Source organism: Diceros bicornis, chromosome 36, assembly GCF_020826845.1.
Source record: "Diceros bicornis minor isolate mBicDic1 chromosome 36, mDicBic1.mat.cur, whole genome shotgun sequence".
Taxonomy (NCBI): domain Eukaryota; kingdom Metazoa; phylum Chordata; class Mammalia; order Perissodactyla; family Rhinocerotidae; genus Diceros; species Diceros bicornis.
In genome coordinates, this window is record NC_080775.1 from 17,752,281 (window position 1) to 17,777,494 (window position 25,214).

The 25,214-nt window shown below is 38.0% G+C and overlaps 1 protein-coding gene across 1 annotated transcript; it reads right to left on the bottom strand.

Moving 5' to 3' along the window:
• Window positions 1–3,506: 3,506 nt before the first annotated feature.
• HACD1 (3-hydroxyacyl-CoA dehydratase 1) lies at window positions 3,507–25,073 on the bottom strand. Its single transcript, XM_058532497.1, has 7 exons — window positions 24,817–25,073; window positions 15,874–15,991; window positions 15,668–15,686; window positions 15,505–15,593; window positions 12,680–12,801; window positions 7,939–8,117; window positions 3,507–5,275 (listed from the first exon to the last, which is right to left on the bottom strand). Exons 1-7 carry the CDS (start codon window positions 25,071–25,073, stop codon window positions 5,193–5,195), a joined length of 867 nt encoding a protein of 288 aa, XP_058388480.1. The 3' UTR covers window positions 3,507–5,192.
• Between the last annotated feature and the right edge of the window lie 141 nt (window positions 25,074–25,214).

Below are 25,214 nucleotides of genomic sequence, written 5' to 3' on the forward strand. Positions count from 1 at the left end.
ACATATGAAAAGATGTTCAAAATCACTATCAGGGAAATGCAAATCAAAACTACAATGAGATATCACCTCACGCCCGTCAGAATGGCTATAATTAACAAGACAGGAAACAACATGTGCTGGAGAGGATGTGGAGAGAAGGGAACTCTCATACACTGCTGGTGGGAGTGCAAACTGGTCCAGCCTCTATGGAAAACAGTATGGAGATTCCTCAAAAAATCAAGGATAGAACTACCATATGATCCAGCTATTCCACTGCTGGGTATTTATCCAAAGAACTTGAAAACACCAATTTGCAAAGGTATATGCACCCCTGTGTTCATTGCAGCGTTATTCACAATAGCCAAGACTTGGAAGCAACCTAAGTGCCCATCAAGGGACGAATGGATAAAGAAGCTGTGGTATATATACACAATGGAATACTACTCAGCCATAAGAAACGATGAAATCCAGCCATTTGTGACAACATGGATGGACATTGAGGGCATAATGCAAAGTGAAATAAGTCAGAGGGAGAAGGTCAAATACTGTATGATTTCCTTCATTAAGTAGTAGATAATAACAACAATAAACAAACACATAGGGACAGAGATTGGATTGGTGGTTACCAGAGGGGAAGGGGGGAGGGAGGAGGGTGAAAGGGATAATTTGGTACATGTGTGTGGTGATGGGTTGTAATTAGTATTTTGGTGGTGAACATGATGTAATCTATGCAGAAATAGAAGTACAATGATGTACACCTGAAATTTTTACAATGTTATAAACCAATGTTACTGCAATAAACAAAAAATTAAAAAAAAAAAAGAAACAATAAAGAATGATGTAGGAATGCTGATTTTTTCAGTTATATTAAGTACATGGAATATGGCATTTGCAAGAAGTCGTCTCCCTCCGCCTGTTGATATTTCTCTACTGCAGTGTTTCTCAAAGGGTGGTGGGACAACAAACCTGCCTGCCAGGCACCTTGCTAAAAAATGCAGATTTCTCGGCCCCACAGCCACTGATGCAAAATCTCTGAGGGGGGGACTCTGGGGTCCTCAGACGACTCTTACAAAAGCCACGATCTGGAAACCCTTTTTCTACAGTCATTATCCTCAAAGTAAAACCACAAAGTGTTAAATGGATTTAAGAATATTTTTCAATTTTCAAATTATAGAAACTGCATTTAAAAATATAGGCATAAGGCACTATCATAAATCAAGAAATAACATGTATTTTTACCACAATCTCAATCTTGCGTTATATATCACTTTAGTAAAGCAGAATAACATGGTAAGAGCATATAATAACACAGAACAAAATGCTATAGTTAAGAATTTTAAGCAAAACCAAAGTCTATTAATTACTCACAGAGTTTTACAGTCTAAGGGTGTAAGAGTCAATATAAAGGTGAGTTAATAATATGACTGGAAATAGCGTGTGTCAAAAAAATTTAGTACTTTTTAAGCACTTCAAAAGACATTGACCTTCATACATCAGAGCACAGGCATATTAATCAGGTAAAAAAAACTCCCAGTGCCTCATCTCAAAGCCAAATTCCAATGACTTACAGCAAAGGGCCTTCTATTAGTAAAATACCTATGAAACTAAAATATTAAAAAATAAAAACCCTAAAACATCCAAGTTAATATCACCAGTAAATGAAACAAATCAATATTCCTGCCGAAGGGTGCATAAATTAAATCCAATCATGAAGAAACATCAAACAAACCCAAATTGAGAGACTTGCTACAAAATAACTGTCCTGTATTGGTGAAAATGTCAAAGTCGTGAAACACAAAGGAAAACCAAGAAACTGTTCCAGACTAAAAGAGATGACAACTAAATGTGATGCCTGAACCTGGATTGGATCTTGACGCAGATCACATACGTGTTCAGAACATCCATGCTGATTTGAATAAGGTCTGTAGTTTAGATAAAGGTATTCTACCAATGTTAGTTTCCTGATTTTGGTCATTGTACCATGGCTATCTAAAGGAATGTCCTTGTTCTTAAGAAATATACACTGAAGTAATGAGGGGTTGTTTTCAACTTATTCACAAATGGGTCACAAAATATTATGAATATATAGAGAATGCTAGGGAAAATGGGACAAAATGTTAACAAGTGGGGAATTCAAGTGAAGACTTTGTAGTATTCTTGCAACTTTCCCGAAAGTTTGAAATTATTTCAAAACAAAAAGCGATAAAAATATTTCTAAAAGCTTAACAGGAACACCAAAAGAAGAAAATCTAAAATTTTTAGAATTCATTTTTAAGCTTCATATCTAAAGGAACTACTTATGTCTATTTGTTTTGTAAATTTAGACAAAATGTGAACAAATTAAATTTTCAATTCCATTTAACGTCTTCATATTAGAAATTACAAAACTGTGTTGCTCTTTTTATTCTATCAATTATATGTATATTCCTATCTATACATATGTGAATGGAAAACACCTCTACATTTTACATTCGAGAAATATTTTAAATGTTGCTTCTTATATTTTTCCTTCAATGTTGCACCTTAATAATTTATGAGTTTCCTATCTCTAATTGATTTTGTTTGTTTGAAAGTAGTTTTAAAGTAGAACGTTACCTATTTAGTGGTGCTCTGATTTGTTTATACACATATAAGTCACAAAGAACCCTACCACATCAGATTACCAAACAATATTTTGTCAAAGCACAGATCATTATTTTGCAATGTGTTTTCCTAACCAATCTAATCTAGTAACTGTGTCAGAGGTTTACTGTGTAGTGTGGAGAGAAATATGATAGGAGGAAGATGTTAATTCCCTACAACAGTACCTGGCACACAGTAGGCACAAAGTGTGGCGGAGGAAAAAAGGATTATTCCATGATTCCATATAATTGCAATGTATCGTCAGAAACCATGAGATAGTGGCATAATAATTAGATGCTTAAAAATCTAAAGATGTGAAAATAATGCTTCTGAGAATCTACAGATGTCAAGTTACAAAAGCTTTTGGTGAAAACGACTTTTTAATATCTATTTTGGCATGCTTTTTATATTAAGTTATAACTATCAGGGATGTTGCCATACTAATATCAAATTAAGATCATGAAAAGTAAAAAAGAAAAAAAGACGCATTTTGTACATATTGTATACTATATTGAGCTATAAAGCTATGAAAATTTAAAGCCAGAATTTTACGGAATGTCACCAAATCCAATTGAAAGTTGCTGGTATCAACAATTCTTGATATACGTTTTTGAAATGCTGGAGTCTACAGGATTGAATTCAAGCTCTATTTGATTCAAGCCCTGACTCGCCTACTGAAAGGAAAGTTATGGTGACTCAGGAGAAATCCAAAGGAAGATGCAGTCACAGGACACAAGCGCAAAGGACTTTCAAACACTTTCTCCTTTTGAAATCAAACTACCGCTTAAGCACTTGATTTTCAACACAAGGACGGTTTAAAATTAGTTGGAACAGAAGATCCTGAAAATAAACTGAATCTACAGTTTAGGCGTACTTTGAGTATATTAACATAGGTCACTGAAGAGTCTGATGCATTTTCATTTTTATTAAAGTTAATCACAATTCCTACTTCAAGATATTCCACAACTTAAGAAAAAAAAGAGGATTACAACTGCTCGAAGGGAGTACAAATTGAATTAATGCAAATTTTAGGAACAGGATTTAAAATATTTTTTATAAGACAGGCATCGAACAAGATAAATATGTGAACTTCTTATACTATGTTTCCAAAAAGAAAAACTTCCTGAAAATTTCTTCCATATAAAAATTCAAGATGAAAATGGATCAAGCCATGTAAATCAAGAATGAACATCAGCACTTTGAGAATTAGTAACCAAATACATATTGCTTGTTAAAACATTCAGCTGCAGAGGAAATATTAAAATGTAAAAAAAGAAACAGCACCTTTTAAAAATCAAGTGATCTAAAATGAAAGTGTGCAAAACTATTCTGAACTACAAATCTCCACGTGAAGTAAGTTGAAAAGAAGGTGGTAACACAAAACAAGCAATTTTGAGAAGTGTTATTTTACATGTTGACTGTAAATGCAAACAATACAGAACACTTAAAGCCAAAATGACACCCACATATCTATAGTAGGCAAAAAGTTCCTTTTCTTTTAAAGTCTCATATTTCATATTCTCTCTAAACTGGAGCAAGCAGCATACCTTAATACAAGGGGGAAACTTTTTAAAGGACCTACCTAAGAATGAAAGCAGTACAATACCTTCAGTGTATCTTTCTATTAAACATCTGGATGCGAGGTCTGCTATTCAACGGAATTCAGAATAAAATGAGCCTGTTTCAAATCATATCCCAAAACCTTTTAGTTACCTAAGTACTACAAAGGGATTATCATAACATGATTTTTATTAGATTATTCCATGGTACAGAGCAGCCTTTTTGAGTACAACATTACAATAAGACCTAATATTATTATTTTTTTCACAAGTGAGGCAAAGTATATACTTAAATTTTTTCTAATCCCTTAAAATCCTTACAGCGGAAAAGGTTGTCCTTGAGTGGTTAATTCAAATAAAAATAAATGTGCTTAGTAGTATAAGTAATTTCAATGGCCTAGACATATTTTCAAAGAATATTTTCCAATTGTGACATCTACTTGAATATTTTTGGGTTTTTTACGTGGCTACTTTATCTATATCAAAAGTCTTCCCATATAGCAAATTATGTCCACGCTTCCAAAAATTATCAATCAAAAATGCTGCCTTATAATTTGAAAGAAATAGATCTTGGGTTCAAGAAATATCAATACATAATTAACAAGTTATTATAAGTCTGTATTTACTTTCATTTAGAAATATCACACAACATAAATATCACTGGCAGGGATCATAATGTTAAATCATTAAACTAATCTCTAAATATTGATTTAAAAAGCTTTGAGCATATGTTGCAAAAAAATTTAGTAAAACTAAAAAAAAAAGTTTTTTTCCCCAGGTAATACTCCCAATTATTTTCTTAATGATCATCACCCACCCAGGAGTTGATAATAAATACTTGCATAGTTCTTGTAGAAAAAGGACCTGGCACAATGTGAAGAGAAATATTGGCAAATAGCACGTGTCTCAAGTTCTATTTTAAGAAACAAGACAATTTGTCATATTTCATGAAGTTGTTTATTCTTGTTATTAAAACTTGGACTCAAGTAATCCTGGTTATTCTGGAAAAAGCACCTTGTGTGTAGGGATCATTTAATCATCCTTTTCTACAATCACCTCTCCGTGAAGCACCTTTCTTCTTTGACGTAACATATGAAAATAGAGTTGTGGAAACACTTAATGGAAAGAAGAAAACAAAGAAAGATGAGTTATGGTTGGAAATTATTTATATTCGAAATCTCTTAAATATGGCAAACTTTGAGAGCAAGCACAGCACATACGACCACTATCCCCCGATATTTACAGATCCCAGGGTAGGATAGGAGTACAAAGGGAGGCCCACATACCACATACCTAAATATTTTAATCCATAAACTCTTGGGGTTTCTTTAGCAAACTTAAATATCTTGCAAATATACCTTCATAATGACCTGAAAGGCCATGTTTAAATTTGGAATTCTGTAACTCTTTGGAATACTGTGCCAGAACGTTCTAGCACAAGGAGAGCTACCCAGCCTGGCCCCTTCTCTCCGTTCTATTGGCTGTCCTGTACCTTGAGTGGTCTCATGAACACATGTGTGGATATCCAAGCCCACACAACCCAGCTTCATCCATACCCCTCACAAATGGCTGCCCCTTGATCTCAGGGATGTGCACACTGGTGACACGATTAACCCTCAGGAGAACAGATTGGAGAAGAGACCTCTGCAGTCCCTAGATACACCCTAAGCACCATTTGGGTAGCAAATTCCATGATCGGAGGTTTCCAGAATGTCATCTAGAAGGGAAGAGGGGCCTGTGTGGAGGGGTGATCAGTAGAGGGCCAGAACAGGGCCCTCTAAAACAGGGCCCAGAGCAGAAGCCCCTCTTGACTGGGTATAAGGGCAGTCTGTTACATACAAACACATAAATGTATATGTATTAGGTCAGTTAGACAAATGGTCATCTGCCCTGTCAAATATGGAGAATTATTCTGAGCCAATTTGAATCAGTGCTTTAAATTACAGTTGTAAACGTTAGTGGATAAATAAATTAACATCAGCCTTAAACAATATAAATGTAAAAATACCTCTGAAAATGATGAACAGAATAACCAAAACCAATGAACCTAATGACAAAACAAGTTTTGAATATCTTGCTTAGGCAACTTTGGATAACTATCTTTAGAACTTAGCTCAAATAGAGCAAAAATGCACAACAAACTCTTTTTTTAAATTTAGGTACTACCCATCTTGATACATGTAACCACCACCTTATACCTAGGTGGCCTAAAGATATTCACGTCATATATACTTCAAGCTAACTGACAAATTATTGCAAATACTTCTATAACATTCTGAGTAGTTTAGTAGAAGTATGGGTTTGAGTTCAAATCCTGACCATATGTACAAGCTGGGTGATTTTTAAGCAATTCACTTAACCTCTCTAATCTGTAATGTCCTCATTGATAAATGAGAACTAATAGCACTTCTGAGTATTAAAATAAGTACTCAAAAATATTTATAATTAGCAAAGGATTTAATAAGCAAAGTAAAATTAGTTGTTATTACTGCTAATACTAATAAACAAGTGGAAAACATTCCCCTGGCTGACTGATCCTTCAGCAAGTGGGACTCGCAGGTAACTGCCAGCACAGTCAACTGAGAAGCTACTACCGACATAGGTAGAGTCTGCATCTCCCAGGACACCTGAAAACACACAGTCAAAAGATACTGGTTTGATGGTTCCAAACCATGATCTATTGGGCCCTGGGTTTCCGTGGAGATGCCTCAGTGGTCATGAGGAAGAGGCGGACCCAATACCTGAACCTGTAACTATGTTATGACAGACAGCGAAGGAAGGTCTGTCTCTGCTCGAGGCATGCTGCCGTTCACTAGATGTTGGGATAAGCAGAGCGTATAAACAAGCGCAGTAGATGTACCACTCCTTAGCCCTCCTGCACTGGCTCTGGTGGATAATCTGACGACAGGCTGAAAGTGTAGAAGATGAGGGGAGTAAAATCAACATCTGACCGTAAGTCAACTTTGATGTCGGAGGAGCTTAAAAGTTGGAAGCCTCACGGGGCTGGTCAAGTTTTATGCTCATCCCTTTTAGATGAACTATTTTGTATCCTGTCAACGCAGATTTTAGATTCTATAAACTTTTCTCATTTCCTTATCCCCCCCGCACTGACATTAGAGTCTCTAATTTTATTGAGAAGACTAACAGCTTTGCTTTACCTTCATATTTCCTACTAATGACTACCAAAATTTGACCTAAAAATATACCACTATTAGTGTTTAAACAAAGTGAGTAAAGCCTCACCAATTCATTGCAACTATTGAAAGGTGATGAGAAATTAGACAAGAGGCTGAATTATTCAAAATATGTAAAGAAAAGCAACTTCATTATTTTCTAGTACATAGAACAATACACATAGACTAAAAAGAACTTCAGATGATTTTTCCAAGTATATGCTTAATGAATAGATACAAATGACCTGAAATTTTCTTGGGTGAAATGTTTATATTCAGATACATAATTCTAAATGCTTGCAAATAGTTCACTGACGCATGCTTTATTTTTCCTTTAAAAAAATAAATCATATTAAGCTTATTTTTAAATGATTTTGAGAAGGCAATCTTCTTTGTATTAACCTATCTTTTTTCTCATAACTAAGAAAAAGTCTTTTTGTGCTCTTCAATTATTTCAAATCATGAATACGTGAGGGACTGAATGGAGGTTTTGATGTATTTGTAGCTATTATTTCTCCTTGCTTATTAAACTAGCATATTATAATATCTTTCCAAAAACTTTCATAGCATATACTAAATCAAAGTATTAATAAATACATACTTACATGGTATATATGAGGCCATGGTTATAAGAAGAAAATAATAGTAGTCAAAAGAAATATTGTATTTATTAGGAAGTCTTATTGAAAACATTCCCGTTTTCTTCACATATGGTAAGGCAGCGTATATTGTAAGAAGTTCACCAGCAACTCCGACAGGATATAAGATGATAAAAAAATTATATCTGCAGAAAGAAAAACCTCAGAGAATTATTTTCTTAAAATAATTATTGGATTTTATCATGGTTCTTTTGCTAACTACTATATTTAAACTTAAAAATTCTCCTTCTTATGTATTGTAAATACATATTTACAATAACCTTATATAATGTACATTTTTTTCTGCTTTAATCATTTGCTTATTAATTTAATTATCATGCTTTTTTCTCATAGCAGTTTCTATTTTAAACAGCAAAATCTTAACAAAATAAGAAGCCAACTTACTCTACAGAACTGAAATAATTGTATACATTTGAAAAATGTACATGCAGGATATATGTATACATGTAAAATGTATATACTTAAAATTTTTAAGTATTGTAAAGTATGTAAATATTGTATTGTATTGTAAAGTATATGTAAGTATTGTAAGGAACTGTAAAGGAAACTTCTTTGACTCCTGGAATCATAACTGACTGTTTTTTTCCTGCAGCTAATCACTGACTGATCAAATGCTGTGCTTTAGAAGACCAGCTATGATTCTATTTTATATCTAAACCTTGAAATTACCAAAGTACTTCTCTGGAGGCATTTGGAAAACCCTTTGTGGTTACTAATTAAAAGAGAATTACTATTTCAGAGAACTGATAATACTACCCAAGGCATCAGTAACTACTAATGAATACATCGTCGAAAACAAAACAAGTAAGAAAAGTTGTTTCCTGAATTCCCACATTAAAGGAATAGCTTGCTTTAAACAGAGCTGAGAAAGTTCTATTCAAAATCCAAAATCACAGTGTGTTCATTTGGATCGTGGCAAGTTCTCTCACACAGAGAAGGTCAGACATGAGTTATGCCTACAGTTTCGGGAACACACTGCAAGTCTTTACTGGTCTCCAGCAGGGAGAGCCTCACGGACCCATATTTCATTTAATCATTTTGTTGGCATTATGAAATATTTGTAAAGAAAAGTTAAATTTATCGACATAAATTATGTCGATAAGCTTGGAGACAACTTAAAAATCACCTTATTTCTCTATGCCAAGGACATACAGGGTAAGAAATGGTGGAGGGGGACAGAATTATTTGCCAAAATAGATTAACTGGTAAAGAACGAAGAATGATCCTTTTACTATCCCTGTTTATTCCCTCCTTGCCTTGGGTACATCACCTGCTTTCTTACCAGTCTTGTGTAGTTACTTGCATATCATTTAAATCAATCTTTTCTAATCTCAATTTAAAATGACATATATAACCGAACATTTTATATTCCCTTCTCAAGTAAAACAGTCAAACTAATTTAAATGGTTCTTTAGCTTTATGTCACTCAGAAATTTTTGGTAGCATTGTTCTTTAGTAGAAAAAAATATATCACTCCTAGAATAAACTAGTTTAAAGCCTTAAAGACAGCGATTATTTTTAACGAAATGGGAACAAATTATATAATTTATTTGACTTTAGTTGCACTTTAACAAGATTGCATGTCACTAACTCTAAGTTCTGATGGCAGCATGAGAGATATAACTACCTATTCAGAAAAAGCTATGCTTCTTTATGCTTCCTAATTGTCACCTAAAATTTTTTTGAAGGGAATGCATTTTTGAAATTAAAATGGAAATCAATATGAAAACATAACTATACAATTATCTATCCAGTGGACTTTTCTAGGAACACTTCTAACGTATAAATAGAATCAAAATAAATTCAAACCGTCACAGTAGGCCAACTATTTACAATTAAGAAGCCATTTCTAAAGTAAAGTTTTATTTGAGAACAATAGCTTCAACATTTGAACATAAATGCAAATATTATTTTAGGTTATTTAATGGGGTTGGCAAATATATATAGACAGTTGGGATCTTTAAGATTTTTGACGTGAAATATAATTATTCATGATTATGATTAACTGACAGGATGTATTATGCTAATATGTGCATTTCAAAGTTGAAAGATTTTATAATGCTTCATTTAACATTAAGGCAAGTGACAAAAGATTTCTAAACAGCAAATTTAAACATGCAATGGCAATTTTTAACTTTTCCAGAAATTCAAAACATGCAAACGCATTCCAAAAGGCAGACAAAGCATTAAAGACCGTTATCTTCCGCAAACAGATTTTATAAATGCAGCAAATGTGAAGAGACTATGTTATGAATTAGTATTTTTAAAGGCGCTAGAGCTCCAGAAAACTGCAGTCATGCAAAATGGCACTGAGATGCATTCTAGGATCAAAGTCTAGATACGTTCCAAACCGCCAACCTTGTGAAAGGCCCAATCACTAAAAGTGAGTAAGTTTTCAGGTACAATAAGAATAAAACCAACTAAATGCATATAAATGGTAGTGCAACCTTCTGATGACAGGCAGTATGTTTAAGCTCAAATTATAATTTTAAGGCGTTTTATTATATACAAAATGGTCAGCCACAAATATCTAAAAAGGAGCTGGAGAATACAAAAAAGTCTGCAAGAATACATATCACAATTAACAGTGATAATTCTTGTGTAGAGGGATTATAAGCAATTTAAAAGGTTTTTTCCTTCTTTTTGGTTTATTCATATAAATTATTATATTAGAACATGTATAATATATGAGTTATAAAAAAGGAGTAATCACTTAATAAAAAGTGTTAGGCTTTGAACATATGGGGATCAAAAACAAAGGTGACACTAGCTAAGGATTATCCTCAAATAAGTTAGGAATGTATGAACATAATATCAGAGTTTTAAAAAACAGGAAGATGGATATAGCACTGTCTACAATACCTCAAAGCATTATTTATGATATTAGAAACTGGAAACGATCTAAATTCTAGCAATAGGAAACTGGTTCAGCCACCCTATGAAATATTGTACAGCATTAAGAGTTAAAAAGCTGGATCTAGGGGCCGGCCCCGTGGTGTAGTAGTTAAGTCTGGCGCGCTCTGCTTTGGCAGCCCAGGTTCGCTGGTGCAGATCTCTTGTGCAGACCTACACCACTCATCAAGCCATGCTGTGGTGGCATCCACATACAAAATAGAGGAAGACTGGCACTGATGTTAGCTCAGCGACACTCTTCTTCAAGCAAAAAGAGGAAAATTGGCAACAGGTATTAGTTCAGAGCAACTCTTCCTCGCAAAAAAACAAAACTGGATCTAAATATATCTGTACCGATAAAAAAAAAAAGAGCTCTAAGATACAAAAAGCAAGTATCATATCATCCTATTTATGTTTTAAAAATCTCACATCTGTGTGTTCACATTTTTCTTAATGTGAAAAAGTCTAGATGGGTAAACTCTAAACTTTTCCCCTCCAGAGGCAGGAAGGGGGGTCAGTTAGGAGAACAAACTGGAACTTTCTATGTTTATTCTATATACTTCTGTACTGTTTGAGTTTGTTACAATGAAAACACATTACGTCTGTAGTTTAAACAAAGAATTTAAAGCATGAAAACGCTGAACCCTTTTATCCTATCTATACGGGACAGACATATATGGGGTGGACATACATGGAGTAGATGTATATGGGATAGGGGGTGGATGTATATGGGGTAGACGTATATGGGATAGATGTATATGGGATAGAAGTATATGGGGTGGACGTATATGGAGTAGATGTATATGGGATGGGGGTGGATATATATGGGGTGGACGTATATGGGGTGGAGGTATATGGGATAGGGGGTGGACATATATGGGGAAGATGTATATGGGATAGACATATATGGGATGGATATATATAAGATTGAAGTCTCTTACCCCAATTGTCTCCTTGCACTTCTCACCACCTGGCATTTCACATGCCTGTTAGTTATTTTATTTTTTGTCTCCTCCGTCTTGAGAGGACAGAGACTTTGTTGTGTTCATAGCTGTGTCTCAGGTATGCAGTAGGCACACAGTTTATGTGATTGTTATTACCATTATTGCAACTGAAAGTACAACACAGAGAATGAAATGAACAAATCTATGCTGGTTTGTAATTTGTTCTCCAAAGAGAAGTCTTGTTTTTACAATAACTATAAAATATCAGCTGCTCAAAGAATTCAAACTTTAAAAAGAACAGAATATCTTTTGCTTTAAAAATTGTTGCTTTAGAATAGAGATACTTAGAGCCCTTGAAATATAAATTTTGTCCACATTCCAAATAACACTATTGCAAATAAGTATGACTTTTAAAAATGCCTGTCTCTGCTACTTAAAACACACAAAAAAAGTTGACATTGTATATACAAGACACAAAAAATTGTGGATACGGGATTGAATATTAAAATAATTTAACTCAATCAGACAAAATGCCATGTTTTTGGTACAGAGTTGAATGTAATTCCAAAACTATATAATTTGCTTTTAAAGAAAAATGACCAATTCGGAGGTTAAGGATATTAATATAATTTGTCTTGAATTGATTTCACCCAAAATATATATTAATATGATTCCTCTCCGATCATTAAATTAAGCCCTTAGAATGCAAGTTAAAACACTGCTAAGATCCAAAACAACAGCAGCCTGGCATCACGGGGCGAAGACACAAATTTTAATTCTCTGGTGTTAGCTCAGCACACAAAATCTGCATGCACAGGACTGTGAGAAACTAAACCACAAGACATCGGCACCTGGCCCATTTAATGAAGTACGGTAAGTGGTCGAGAAGACTGAATGTGTAGAAGGAATAGCGAGTTATCTCTGTCACAGTCCACGAGACCAGAAAGAGCACCACACTCTCCTCATTCTGGATCTGCAGAATTACAGAGAGATCCACAGTGTCGTTTAACCTTCAACTTATATTCCCATGAAAAGATATTTTACTGTAACTATTTATCATGTGTCTTTATTATAATGGAATGTTGGGGTTAGACAGATGCAACACAGAAAACTTAATACAGTCACTATTACAAAATTCACTATTAACATGCACCTTAAATACGTCCTAAGCACAGGATGGTCAAATTTCTACTGGTTTTTCTCTCTCACCTGTCACTCCAGCCAATAACTCAACCATCCCAGGATAACAACACACCCTCAAAACCAGCGTGGGAACAATCTGACCCTCTGACTTTCTATTAGTCGCCAAATCGCACCCACTCTACCGGAGCACTAACTCTTGAATCTGCCCTCTCCTCTTGGGCCCTGCTACCACTATTTAATTAATCACCTCTCATCTAGACTACTGTAACAGCCTCCTAAATAGTCTCTCCACTCTTTATTTATTCTCTCATTCTCTTCATGGATTTAAGTGTTCTCTTAAAAGCAAAACAAAGAAGCAAACAAACAGAAACCAAATGGGAAGCAGCTAGTCCTGTGATTTAAAAGCTTCATTGGGTCTCCACTGCTCAACAGGAGAAAAGGATCAAATCCCAGGACCTGAGCACGATGTTCAAGGTTCTTCACAATCCGTGCTCAGAAACCTCTCCAACTTCATCTACGATCACTTGACCTCCCCTCCCACCGTGACACTAAACTCTGTGTTATTTCCAGAATATGCTCTGAACGTTTGTGTCTTTACACATGCTATTCTCTCTAATCAGAATGCTACTCCCTTATTACTTCCTTATTGCCACCTTTCTCATCTTTTAAGATGCAGCTAAACATCCTGCCCTCTGGAACACTTTTCCCAAACCCCTCCCCTCACTCTGAGCAATTATCTGCTCATCTTCCTTGTTCTCACAGTACTTTGGTCATATCCGTATTGTAATACATGCCAATCTGTATGAAAATTTCACATAATTTAATATGTTAATTTAATATAAATCAATTTATATATTCCTCCCTCAGGGGAGCCTTCCTTCACCCCCTAGGTCAGGCTGAGTCCCCTGGTATACTGCAATGCATATTGGTTTCTTGTTTCAGAGTAGTAACACTAAATAATGAAACTAATATAATTATTTGTGCAACCCTTGGTTCAGCATCTCTCCCAACTGCAGGCTCCACAAGGCGGGAACCATGTTGTATTATTAAGAGGCAGATTCCCAGCACGGTATCAGGCAGCAAATAAGTGCACAACTAGTATGTGCTGAATGACTCAACATGTGTGTGACTGCCCTCACTCCCCAACAGCCAGTGCACTCGTAGCTCGGATGCCTTTTTCATTTTTGTAAATCCAGAAATTAGCACAGTGTCAGGTATGTAGAATGCACTCCATAAATGGTTGAATTAATTAACAAGTGGTGCACAGGTGCCAATAAGAAATTACTGTCGGAGAGAATTAAACAGTACTATTAAGGCAGAGGTCTTGTGGAGGACAAAAAAGAGCACATGGATCTCTTTTCTATTGGGGACCAGCCACTCTCTAGCTTCTCTTAAACTCCTTTTCTCCAGTTAATGTTGGCCATCCTGTCTGTGTCCTTTTTCTTCCTCTGTCTTCAGACTCTGCGTGGTTCTGGCCCAGCTATTATATTCATTCACTGTCTGGAATAGACTCTCTTTCATTCTGTGCATGTCGGACTCCTGCTTTTAAAGTCCTGGGCCATGTGAATAAAAAGCTCGGCTCTCCTCGTGGCAGTGTTCACTGCTAACTGTACCGCAGTCGCTGGTTAGGGACCAAGTGGATCAGGTAAGTTGAGCGAAAGATACTAGTCAAGAGAGCTAAAGTGTAGACTATTAAGAGGGCAGAAGGTCAGTGATCTGTCCCTGCTCAGACAGGAGGCCAGTGAGTCTAGCAGGCAATGGAAGGGAGGTCAGGTATCACCCCAAGCAGAGAGGACACAAGAAAGGCATCTGAGGAACAGAAAGGAGGCCAGAGATCTGTCCTCAAGTAGACAGGAGCCTCCGGAGGCTGTCAAGAAGGTCAGAAGGGCCCATCTGGGAAATGCTTCTGTCACGGGTTTACAAGGCCCAATGACTCGACATAGCAAGCATGGTGTGTGTTTGTCTAAAAGAGTTTAAGCCCCTAATTAGATTCACGTCTGTCTCCTGTCATGCCTCAATAAATAACGTTTATTTTTCCCTAAGTCCCTTAACCCTTCTAACTTTCAATTTTGTCTCTCCATTTGTTCAGATCTACAGAACTCCATTTATTTTTTATGTCTGTTGCTATAATACTTAGTGCTAAATGAGGAAGATTAAACTGTTTATACTGACAACTTCAATTACATAATCAAAGAGAATACACATAACTTCAACAAAAAAGAAAAATTTCAGTTAACTATTTGACAGAATATGAATATTAATTTTAAAAATTGGAAAACACCAGAGGAGAGTATATTATGGATATTAAATGCCAATACTTGGTTTTGCTCGTGTTTCAAAATCACTCTACTAATTATAATTAGTATTCTACTAACACACTAAGTCAATGTACAATCACACTTAAATCCAAACCCAACTCTTTTTTTGTCCATGGTTCTGCTTCCTGAAATATACCAACGTTAATATTTTTGATTCCTATGAGTAAACAAGCTTTCCTGTGGGCTCAGGTAGAGAACATGTTCGTGTCACTTACTGGTTTTATACTGTGAGTAACGAGCCACACCATAAAGATTCTTGAACTCACTTGGACCCCAGCCACTATCACAGAAGTAGGTACAATTCCTTAAAGAGAAAAACAAGTCAACCATTGCCCTAACCAATTTATATCAAAAATAAAAATTAAATCAAAAACTCACCAATTAAACAGTGGACTATCTGTAAGCAAATAAAAAAAATAATCACAAGTCAATAGTATACAACATAAAATAAATCCCTGTCAACACTGGTTTTAAATGAATCCATAGCTGGTATGTAATCAGCAAAATAAGATTGATTTTGCTCAACAAATAAATTTTCAAATAAGTATTACAATGACAGAAAAACAGCACCATTGAAAACTTACCTCAAGTAAGGCAAATGTCTGGAAAAATTTAAGCGTCTTCTGAACACTTTTATATAAACCTTTGTGTGTTCCTTTTTCCATATAAAAACGTACCATGGCAATAGCTAGAACCAACCACCTGCAGAAAATAAAAGTATTTTATAAAGTTCTATCAAGATGAGCAGCACTAATCCTCCTGAAAAGGAATGCCATAATTTATATAGTAATAACATGTACGTTTTATTATGCTCTCAGTTCAAAATTCTATTTAAAAAACCCACAGGAAGAAATGAAAACATTATTTTTACACTGACTTTTCAAAAGGATGAACAGAACATATTCGAGACCAACTACCTACAAATGTCAAACCATGTCCATTGCATTTCTGGTTTCAGCAGATAAACTGACAGACTGAAGAAACCAGGTTTACTACCAAAAATGAAGTTAATATAAAGCGTTTGATAATTATATAAAGATTTCTTAAGGTAAAAAGCTGTGTGTGTATAATCTGTACTTTATACAAATACAGATATAATTTTATGTAATTATAAGTAAAAATATTTAATAAGAATCATTAATTAATATTTTTATAATTTTCACTAAATAAAAACAATTGTTGTGCCACAGAAGGAAAGCGTAGAGAAGGACTGCTTTCAAACAGTTTGTTTAAAAAAAATAAAATAGAAGGCCAGCCCGGTGGCGTAGTGGTTAAGTTTGGCACGTTTCACTTTGGTGGCCCGGGTTCACAGGTCCAGATCCCGGGCGCAGACCTACACCACTTGTCAGCCACACTGTGGCGGTGACCCACATATAAAGTAGAGGAAGACTGGCAACGGATGTTAGTTCAGGGCTAATCTTCCTCAGCAAAAAAAAAAAAAAAAGAAAAGAAAGAAAAGAAAAAATACATATGCCCTTCCTTTTCAACTTACATTTGTACGTTATACATAGATTCTGTTGTGAATTAACGGTACTCAAAATACAAGCTACCCCTGTGGAGCCCAGCTTTCTCACCCTACCACTCAATCTCCAAGAGTCACTGATGAGAGGTCATTTTTTTCCAGTTTCCCTCACAATTACAAAAGCACTTTTAAGTTTAAAAAGCTGCATCATCAGGGGCCGGCCCGGTGGCGCAAGCGGTTAAGTGCGCGCGCTCCGCTGCGGCGGCCCGGGGTTCGCTGGTTCGGATCCCGGGCGCGCACCGACCCACTGCTTGGTAAGCCATGCTGTGGCGGCGTCCCATATAAAGTGGAGGAAGATAGGCACCGATGTTAGCCCAGGGCCGTCTTCCTCAGCAAAAAAGGAGGAGGATTGGCGGATGTTAGCTCAGGGCTGATCTCCTCACAAAAAAATAAATAAATAAATAAATAAATAAATTTAAAAAAAAAAAAAAAAGCTGCATCATCTGCAACTTTAAAAAATCTTTACTAATACACCCGCGGAAATGAGCAGCTACCTCAGGCTTTTAAAGTCAGTGGTGTCCAGGTGTCTAGTTAAATGGATGTACGAATTACAGAATTATGATACAGTTTTAACTTGTTAAAGAGCACTCATAAAATAGACAAATGGCTTAACGATTCCTGCAAAGAAACTACTGATCGAATACAATGGAAGTGAAAGCTCAGGGGAACAGCAAGCAAAGGGCAGAACAACAACTCTCCTCTGGGAATGTCCACTCCTCCTCCTCACACGATGAGGAGAAAGCAATGACTTTCTCATGAGATGTGAGAAGAAGTCAGGTGAATGCAACTATCACAAAGACCTTTGAAATGCAGAATAATGATAATAATGACAATGATAATAATAAGTACACTTTCAGGAGCTGTCAATGTTCCAGACTGTTCTATATGCATATTTAACATATTCAGACTCCATCCTCACAAACCCTACGAGGCAGCGACTACTATTCTATTTTCCTGCTGTAGAAACAGCAGAAACAGTCACACAGTCAGCTGGGACCTAAACTCACCACTGAGCTCTGAGTCTTGAACCACCGTGCTGTACTGGTCTGGCTCTCAGTATATACTGTGCCTTGGGGTATCAGCTAATCACAGTAATTCGTGTATTTAAATTATAAGTAATTCTAAAAGTGATATAGAGTGTTATGCTCAAATATTTCAGCTGATAGTAGTGTGCTCTAGAAAAAGTCTGCAGTTTTATATGAGACAATCACTACGCAGAGACATCTAGTGACTTATCCTAAGTCGCAGAGTAAGTTAACGGTCGAGGTCTCCTAACCCCCACTGCTGTCCCCTTCCACCACACCATGGCTGTCCTGGATTCAACTGATGGCTCCATCCCATACGAGAGCCAACACTGGATTCTGTGCTGGGCTAACCTAGCCATGCTACTCTGGATAACGTTTTAGGTACTTTCCAGGTTTCAAATGTTATCATTTCATTATCCTCAATTCCAAGTCCCTCTACTACTTCCAATAAGAAAACAAAAAGCTTAATAAAATGTTTTAATTCACATTTTCTATTCACTTGTCTTTTTTTTTTAGGCAAATCCAAATCAGATTTTTAGCAAAGATCAATTTGAACGGTAATTATTAACCTACCAAAGAGTTCATCAAAGAATGAGTTTTCTACATTTCTAAATAGCATTATGTAAAAATCCAGTCATTGTAACAAAAAAATTGTTGTTATAAATTATACTGCTGATCCATAGGTGGCAGTATTGCACCAACTGGTATATTATGATAATACCAATCACTAACTTGTTCGAAATAAAAGAAATGAACACTCCAGGGCTAGAAAGGACCACGGAACCACCTATGCTAACTAATCACCTGTTTTTCAGTAAATCTGGCCAGGAGCTAATCTGAACTAATCTGCGCTCACTTCCTAAACCCACCATCACAAGGGGGGACAATCAAAGTCTCTTGTAAGGGCCCTACATTTAACTAACCTTGGACTTCCTACACCCATCAGTTTAGCACCTGTGATTAAAAAAAAAAAAAAATTCCAAAAGCAATTGGAGCTTCTGCAATTAAGAATTCTTTTCTGGAAAGTTCTGTTTTTTCAAAATACGCCAGAGCTATTTATTATCCAAAAATGAACCCAAATAGATACACTCCTTGATAAAATATTCTTTGGAAAATATAAGCCTGTGCTCTCTATGTAGAAGATTTCTTGCTTGCTTAATTCATTTATTTATTCGTTCATCTTCAGGTTTAACATTTATTGCTCAGCCAAGTTCTGCGCTAGATGCTGGGGAATTAGAGATAAAGTGGACATCGTCTTGGCCTCAAAGAACTTTTAAATTACTCAGTGGAGACAGGAGAACAGTGCTATCACAAGAGATACCTGCCATAACCTACTAAACACAGGGGCCTTCTCCTCAGACCACCATGGCTACGATGACCCTGAAAGCCCTCATCAAAGGAGGGGCTCTTTCTTCTGGCTGTCTTCTGATGCTTCTTTTTCTCCTGAGATTTCTTAGAGACCACCTGCTCCCTGAAGAACTTGGTTATATACACCTCTATCTCCTTTTCTTAATTTCAACAGTGCTTTTAAAATTTTTATTATAAACAACTTTAAATATACACAAAGGCACAGAGAACGGCATAATGTAGCCCCAGGTGCCCACTACCAGCTTCACACATTATCGTCTTATGGATAATCTTGTTTCATCCAAACCTCTATTCATATCTCTCCCCACCTCCCCTCCTCTGATTATTTTGAATCAAATCTCATACATCCTATAATGTGATCCATAAATGCTTAATTATGTTTCTCTAAAAGGATGATTTTTAATCAACATAACCATAATACTATTATCCCATGTAAAAAATTTAATAACTTCCTAAATCACAACACATACAATACAAACTTGCTTAGTTGTCTCATAATTTTTTAAAATCATGATTGAAATAAGGTTCATACCTTGTAATTAGTTGCTATGTCTTTCATGACTCTTTTAATCTATCCATTACCCCTCCCTCCCTCCATCCATTCATCTCTCCTTCTCTCTCTCTCTCGAAATTTGTCATTGAAGACACTGAGAGGTTTGCCCTGAAGAGCAACCCTCAGTCTGGGATTGCTAATCGGACACCCACAGGTCATTTATTGTGCTCTTCTGTCTCCTGTATTTCCTGTAAATTGATAGTAAATTGACAGCTTCAGGGGCTTGATCAGATAGATTCACGTTCCAGGCTAACTCACAGGCTGTGTTGTGGACCTCTCTAGGGAGCACATAATTCCTGGCTGTGGTTCTTGTTTGTGATAGTAGCAGTCATTGATAATCACTGCCCAGATCCATTATTTCAGCACCTATTGAAAATATTCTAATTTTATTATTTCTTCTTTATGCCTCCTTTAAGGTAACCATTTGGAGGCTCATACCAGAGATGGTCTTTGACGTTCATACCATCCATACTTGCATGTATTGTTCACTGACATTTCTAAACTTCCTTTCCTAGACTAAATTGAGACTTTTGTTTAGTAGCCAATATTTGTTTCAACTTATTATTGCACATCGTCACTCATGCCGAAAGAGTTAGGCTGAACGGTTCATAAAAGAAAAAAACAGATAAACTGGACTTCATTAAAATTAAGGCCTTCTGCTCTTTGAGAGACACTATGAAGAGAATGAAAAGCCAAGCCACAACTGAGAGAAAATATTTACAAATCACATATCTGATAAAGGACTTGTATCCAGACTACATAAAGAACTCTCAAAACTCAATAGTAGAAAATCAAACCACCCCATAAAAAAATAGGCAAAAGATTTGAACAGACACTATACCAAAAAAGATACACAACTGCCAAGTAAACATATGAAAAGATGTTCAGTGTCATTAGTCACTAGGGAAATGGGAATTAAAATCACGATGAGATAACACAACACACCTATGAGAATGTCTAAAATTATGATGACTGCCCACACCAAGTGTTGGCGAGGAGGTGCAGCGACCGCAACTCTCATTCAGTGCCCAGGGGAACATAATATGGTACAAGCACTTTGAAAACAGTTTGGCTGTTTCTTAAGAAATCAAGCATGTGACCAGTATATGACCCAGCCACTCCACTCATAGGTATTTACCCAATAAAAATGAAAGCACGTGTCCTTACAAAGACTTGTAGGTGAATGCTCATAGCTTTATTTGTCATAGCCCCAAACTGGAAAGAACCCAAATGTCCATCAACAGATGAGTGGAAAAACAAGCTGTGGTACATCTAACCTCCTCGGGAATAAAAATGGATCTACCCTCCTCAGGAAGAAAATATATGGCTATTACTTAACATTTTGGGAAATGTATATGCCTGAACTTTGGATTTGGTGCTCTAATAATTCACACTATCTATACTGTGAAAATATCTAAATAGTTCCTCTTTCTGCAGGAAGTGCATATTTAAATTAACCACTAGGAATAGAAGTTATTTTTAAACACCCACTGTGTGGCAGGCACCCTGCTGAACACTTTGTACGCACTCTCTCTTTATTCCATGTAATAACCTAGCAAAGCAGTTGTCTGGTTCCAACTTTAAAGATGAGAAAACTTACCGTCAGAGAGATCGAGTAACTTATCTGAGGTTACCCAGCTAAAAGGAGTGAAACATAACCTTCAATCAGCACCTTTCTGTTTACAGATTAAAATCTGAACAGGTTAGAAAAGCATTTAAGGCCCTGTGCAGTCACAGCCCAAGTTACCCGTCCATCTTCATTTCCCACCTTACACTTCAGGCCCATTCGTTGCCGCCTCAACAGCATGTCTAGCAATGTCACCTCTGTCCCCTAACTCACGCTGTTTGCCTATTAAATCCTACTCATCCTTCAAAGCTTAGCTGAAATGTTACGATCTCGCCGACAAAGCTTTCTCTGATTCTTCCTACCTGTCTGACCTGACACCTCTGTAGGGCGCTTATTCCGTCCCGTCTTTTACTGCAATATATAAACGCCCCAGGTTACACTTCTTCAAGGACGGGGCCTAAAATATTTACCTTCTGTCTCTCACTTGACCTAGGACAAGGCACTTAACACATATGGGCTCAAAAGTGTCTGTTGAAAAGCAAAAAAAAAAAAGAGAAATGCTAGCTTCCCTAGTCAAGCACCTAGTACGAACAAGTACCATAAAAATCTTCACATCCTTTAAAGGGGTAATTCTACTCCTGGGAATTCATCCTAAGCAACTAATCCAACAGAAACAAATAAAAGCAAACTGTCATCGGGGGCATGATTTAATCCATTATTGTACATTAACTCCATACACTCTTATGTAACCATGAAAGAGTGTAATTATAAAAACTACATAAAAATATTTGGTAGAATATTAAGTGAAAATAGAATATAAAACAGAGAAGATACTATAACTACAATGCTCTATAATATGTATTCATTTGATAAATATTTATTGAGTGCTTCACGGGCTTACACCATAGCAGGGGGACCACAGACAACAAGCAACGAGACAAATCAGTAAAATCCATTGTACACTTAACATGTCAATAAGTGGGATGGAGAAAAATAAAGCAGGCAAAGGGGAAAAGGAATGTTTGTGTGGAGGTTCCTATGTGAATGAAGACGGCCAGGGAAGGCCTCCCTGAGAATGGAGATTTGAGGAAAAATCTGAAGTTACATACTCATACGAAAGATAATAAGGAAAAATGAAAGGTTGTGCTAAGCTTACAGAATTAAGCAAGTTCTTTTTTTACATTTATATAAAAATTTTATTTCTTAAATATTATTTGATTGTTTTCAAAACTATTACAAAACATTAATAAACACTCCAAAGTTCTGCTAAAAGACAAAAACAAAATAAGCAAGTCAAATAAACAAAAGGACCCTCTGCTAGCCACACCATTAAATGTATGCTTTTGTTTCCCACTTTCAACACCACAATGTATCTAATCTTATTTGCCACTATTCACGAACCCTCCAATTAAATCGAGAGAATATGCCCAGTTTTCTTGCATCTCATGGCTATTTCTGGAATTTATCTCACTTGAAATATCTACCCTCTACATACACCAATCGTATTCCTTCTTCAAATCTCAACATCTCTAAAAAGCCTCCAGAGTTAAGTTACACAGATTATTCCATTTCAGCTATCCTTGCCTTTAAACAGAGATGAAAATGACCAGGGACCTCCTCAATAATGGCAGGGAAACAGACAAGTTTCAGATAAGCAGTAATTTGTACGAGCAGTGATGAGAATGCAAAGGAGAGAAAACTTAATTCTTGCTCCAGTGGGATAGGAAATCTAGAAAACTTCAGAGGTGGGCTTGGTTAGAAGTCATGGGAGCAATATGGAGGATAGCATACAATGAGTGGACAGCCTCAGCAAAGATGGAAAGAGCCGTGAAAATAAAAATGCATGGTGCTTTGTGGGCACAGTGAGTTAGAGGAGATTTCAAATGCAAAAAAACTGGAATCAGGGAGCATATTGCAAAGGGCCTTGAGTGACAGGCAGCCTAAATCCTGTCGATTACAGTAGAGGAACAGCGAGTCACTGCAGGCTTTAAACTTCAGATATGCGTTGATTTTTATTTAATAGGCAACTTGGCCTTCAGAAGGGAGAGTGGACTGGAAAGGGAAGGGACAGCAGACCAGTTAATAAATGGCAGGTATTCCAAAAATGTTTACTAACTGGATGAGACTATGACAGAGAAGAGAGAACTCCTTCAGCCTCCACTGTATCTAAAGGCGGCAGCGCATGGTGGGCACTCAATTGTTCTCCAGTTGCTCTGAAGACATTAGTCTTCTCTGTCAAGATTATAAAATTCAGTAAAGTGGAAAGGCAAAGCAGCAGCACCAGTGTGGAGTCAGACTGTCTGGGCTGAAAACCAAATCTGACACTTGCTCGTGTGATCTTAAGCAAGATACCTGATCTCTTTGTGCCTCAGTTTCCTTATTTATCAAATGTACTATCATGGACCGCTCACAGGATTGTACAGAACTAAAAACGAGACAGTACCTCTAACATAGCCAATACAGTGCCTGGCACATAGTAAATCCCCCATAAATATTATATTTTTTCTGACCTGTATTTGGTATTGAGATGGCACACCAGGCACAGAATAGGTACTCAGTACTGGGTCAAATCATTTATTAAATCTTTGTCACTCACCTGTTTCCATAAGCCCTGGAGAAAAGTTTCTACTAAACTTTTCCCCACATTTACATAGGTTAATAAGACTTCATGTGATAACAGGAAAATAACTTGTAAAAGGCAATGCAACTTAGCAACGGAAGAGCATTTTCCCAATAGGTTTTGAAAAACTGTCGGCAAGGAAGTCACTTTGACAGCTCTTTGAAGAGCGATAGTGACTGTGTAACCTTAACTTGGAAGTCAGATTCAAAGCCAGAAATTCAAGTACGGGGTATCAGTAGTGGGGCATGGGGCCACAAAGATGCTGGACACCAGTGTCATGCTCCGACACGACAGGGTTTTAAGAAACTCGTCCCAGGTGAGAGGCTCTAGGGCGCACAACTGCTGTAAAACAATCGTGGTGACACGAGCCGTTAAGAAAACTCTGCCGGCGCTCAGCAGCACGAGGAAGCGCACTCTAGGGGCGGGCGGCCGAGGAAGCGGGTTCGGGCCACCGGCCCGACGGCTCCGGCTCCGGGGTGGCCGGACCCCGGCGCGTGCTCAACAGCAGCAGCAAGCAGCGGCGCCCGGGGCGGCCGCCTCCCCCGCAGGTCAGCCCCGCATTCCTGCCCGGGTCTATACTTAACCTCCGGCCCGCGCCCTGCGGCCGCCGCGCCCCGCCGTGCACCGTATTAGGCAATGCCCGGCGAGCGGGGCCGGCCCCCCCGCCCCGCTCCATTCAACCCGGCGCCCGCGCCCCTCCCCCACGGCCCCTGCGCGCGCCCCCGGCGCCGCGACCACCCACGAGCCGCGCGCGCCCCGCCCCAAGCGCGCCCCACGAGCCGCGCGCGCCCCGCCCGCGCCCCAAGCGCGGAGCGTCAGGGCGGCAGCGCCGGGAGGGCCGGGGCAGGGGAGGGCCCTTGGGGCGCACGTACCCCGCGGTCATGGCGATGTTGTAGAAGATGAGCCAGGCGGTGGCCAGCCAGCCGCGGCGCCGCCTCTTGCCGGCGGCCTCCCTCTCCTCGCCGGCCTCCGAGGCGCCGCCGTTGGTGCCGTCCTCCTCGCTGGACGCCATGGCGGCCGCGCAGCCGGGGGAGGTGGACGAGAGGGGAAGGGGAGTGGGCGGGGGCCCCGCCGAGCGCGCCGCCGCAGCGCCGCCGCCCGCTGCCGCCGCCTCCGTCAGGCGCCCCATGTGCCGCGCGCAGGGGGCTCGGCGCCGCCTGCCCGGCCGGCCGCGGGGGAGGAGCGGGCGCCCCCGGCCGCCGCCGCCCCGCGCGCCCCGCCCCCGGCCCTGCCCCCGGGCCTCGGGAGCGCGCGCCGCGCGGGGACCCGG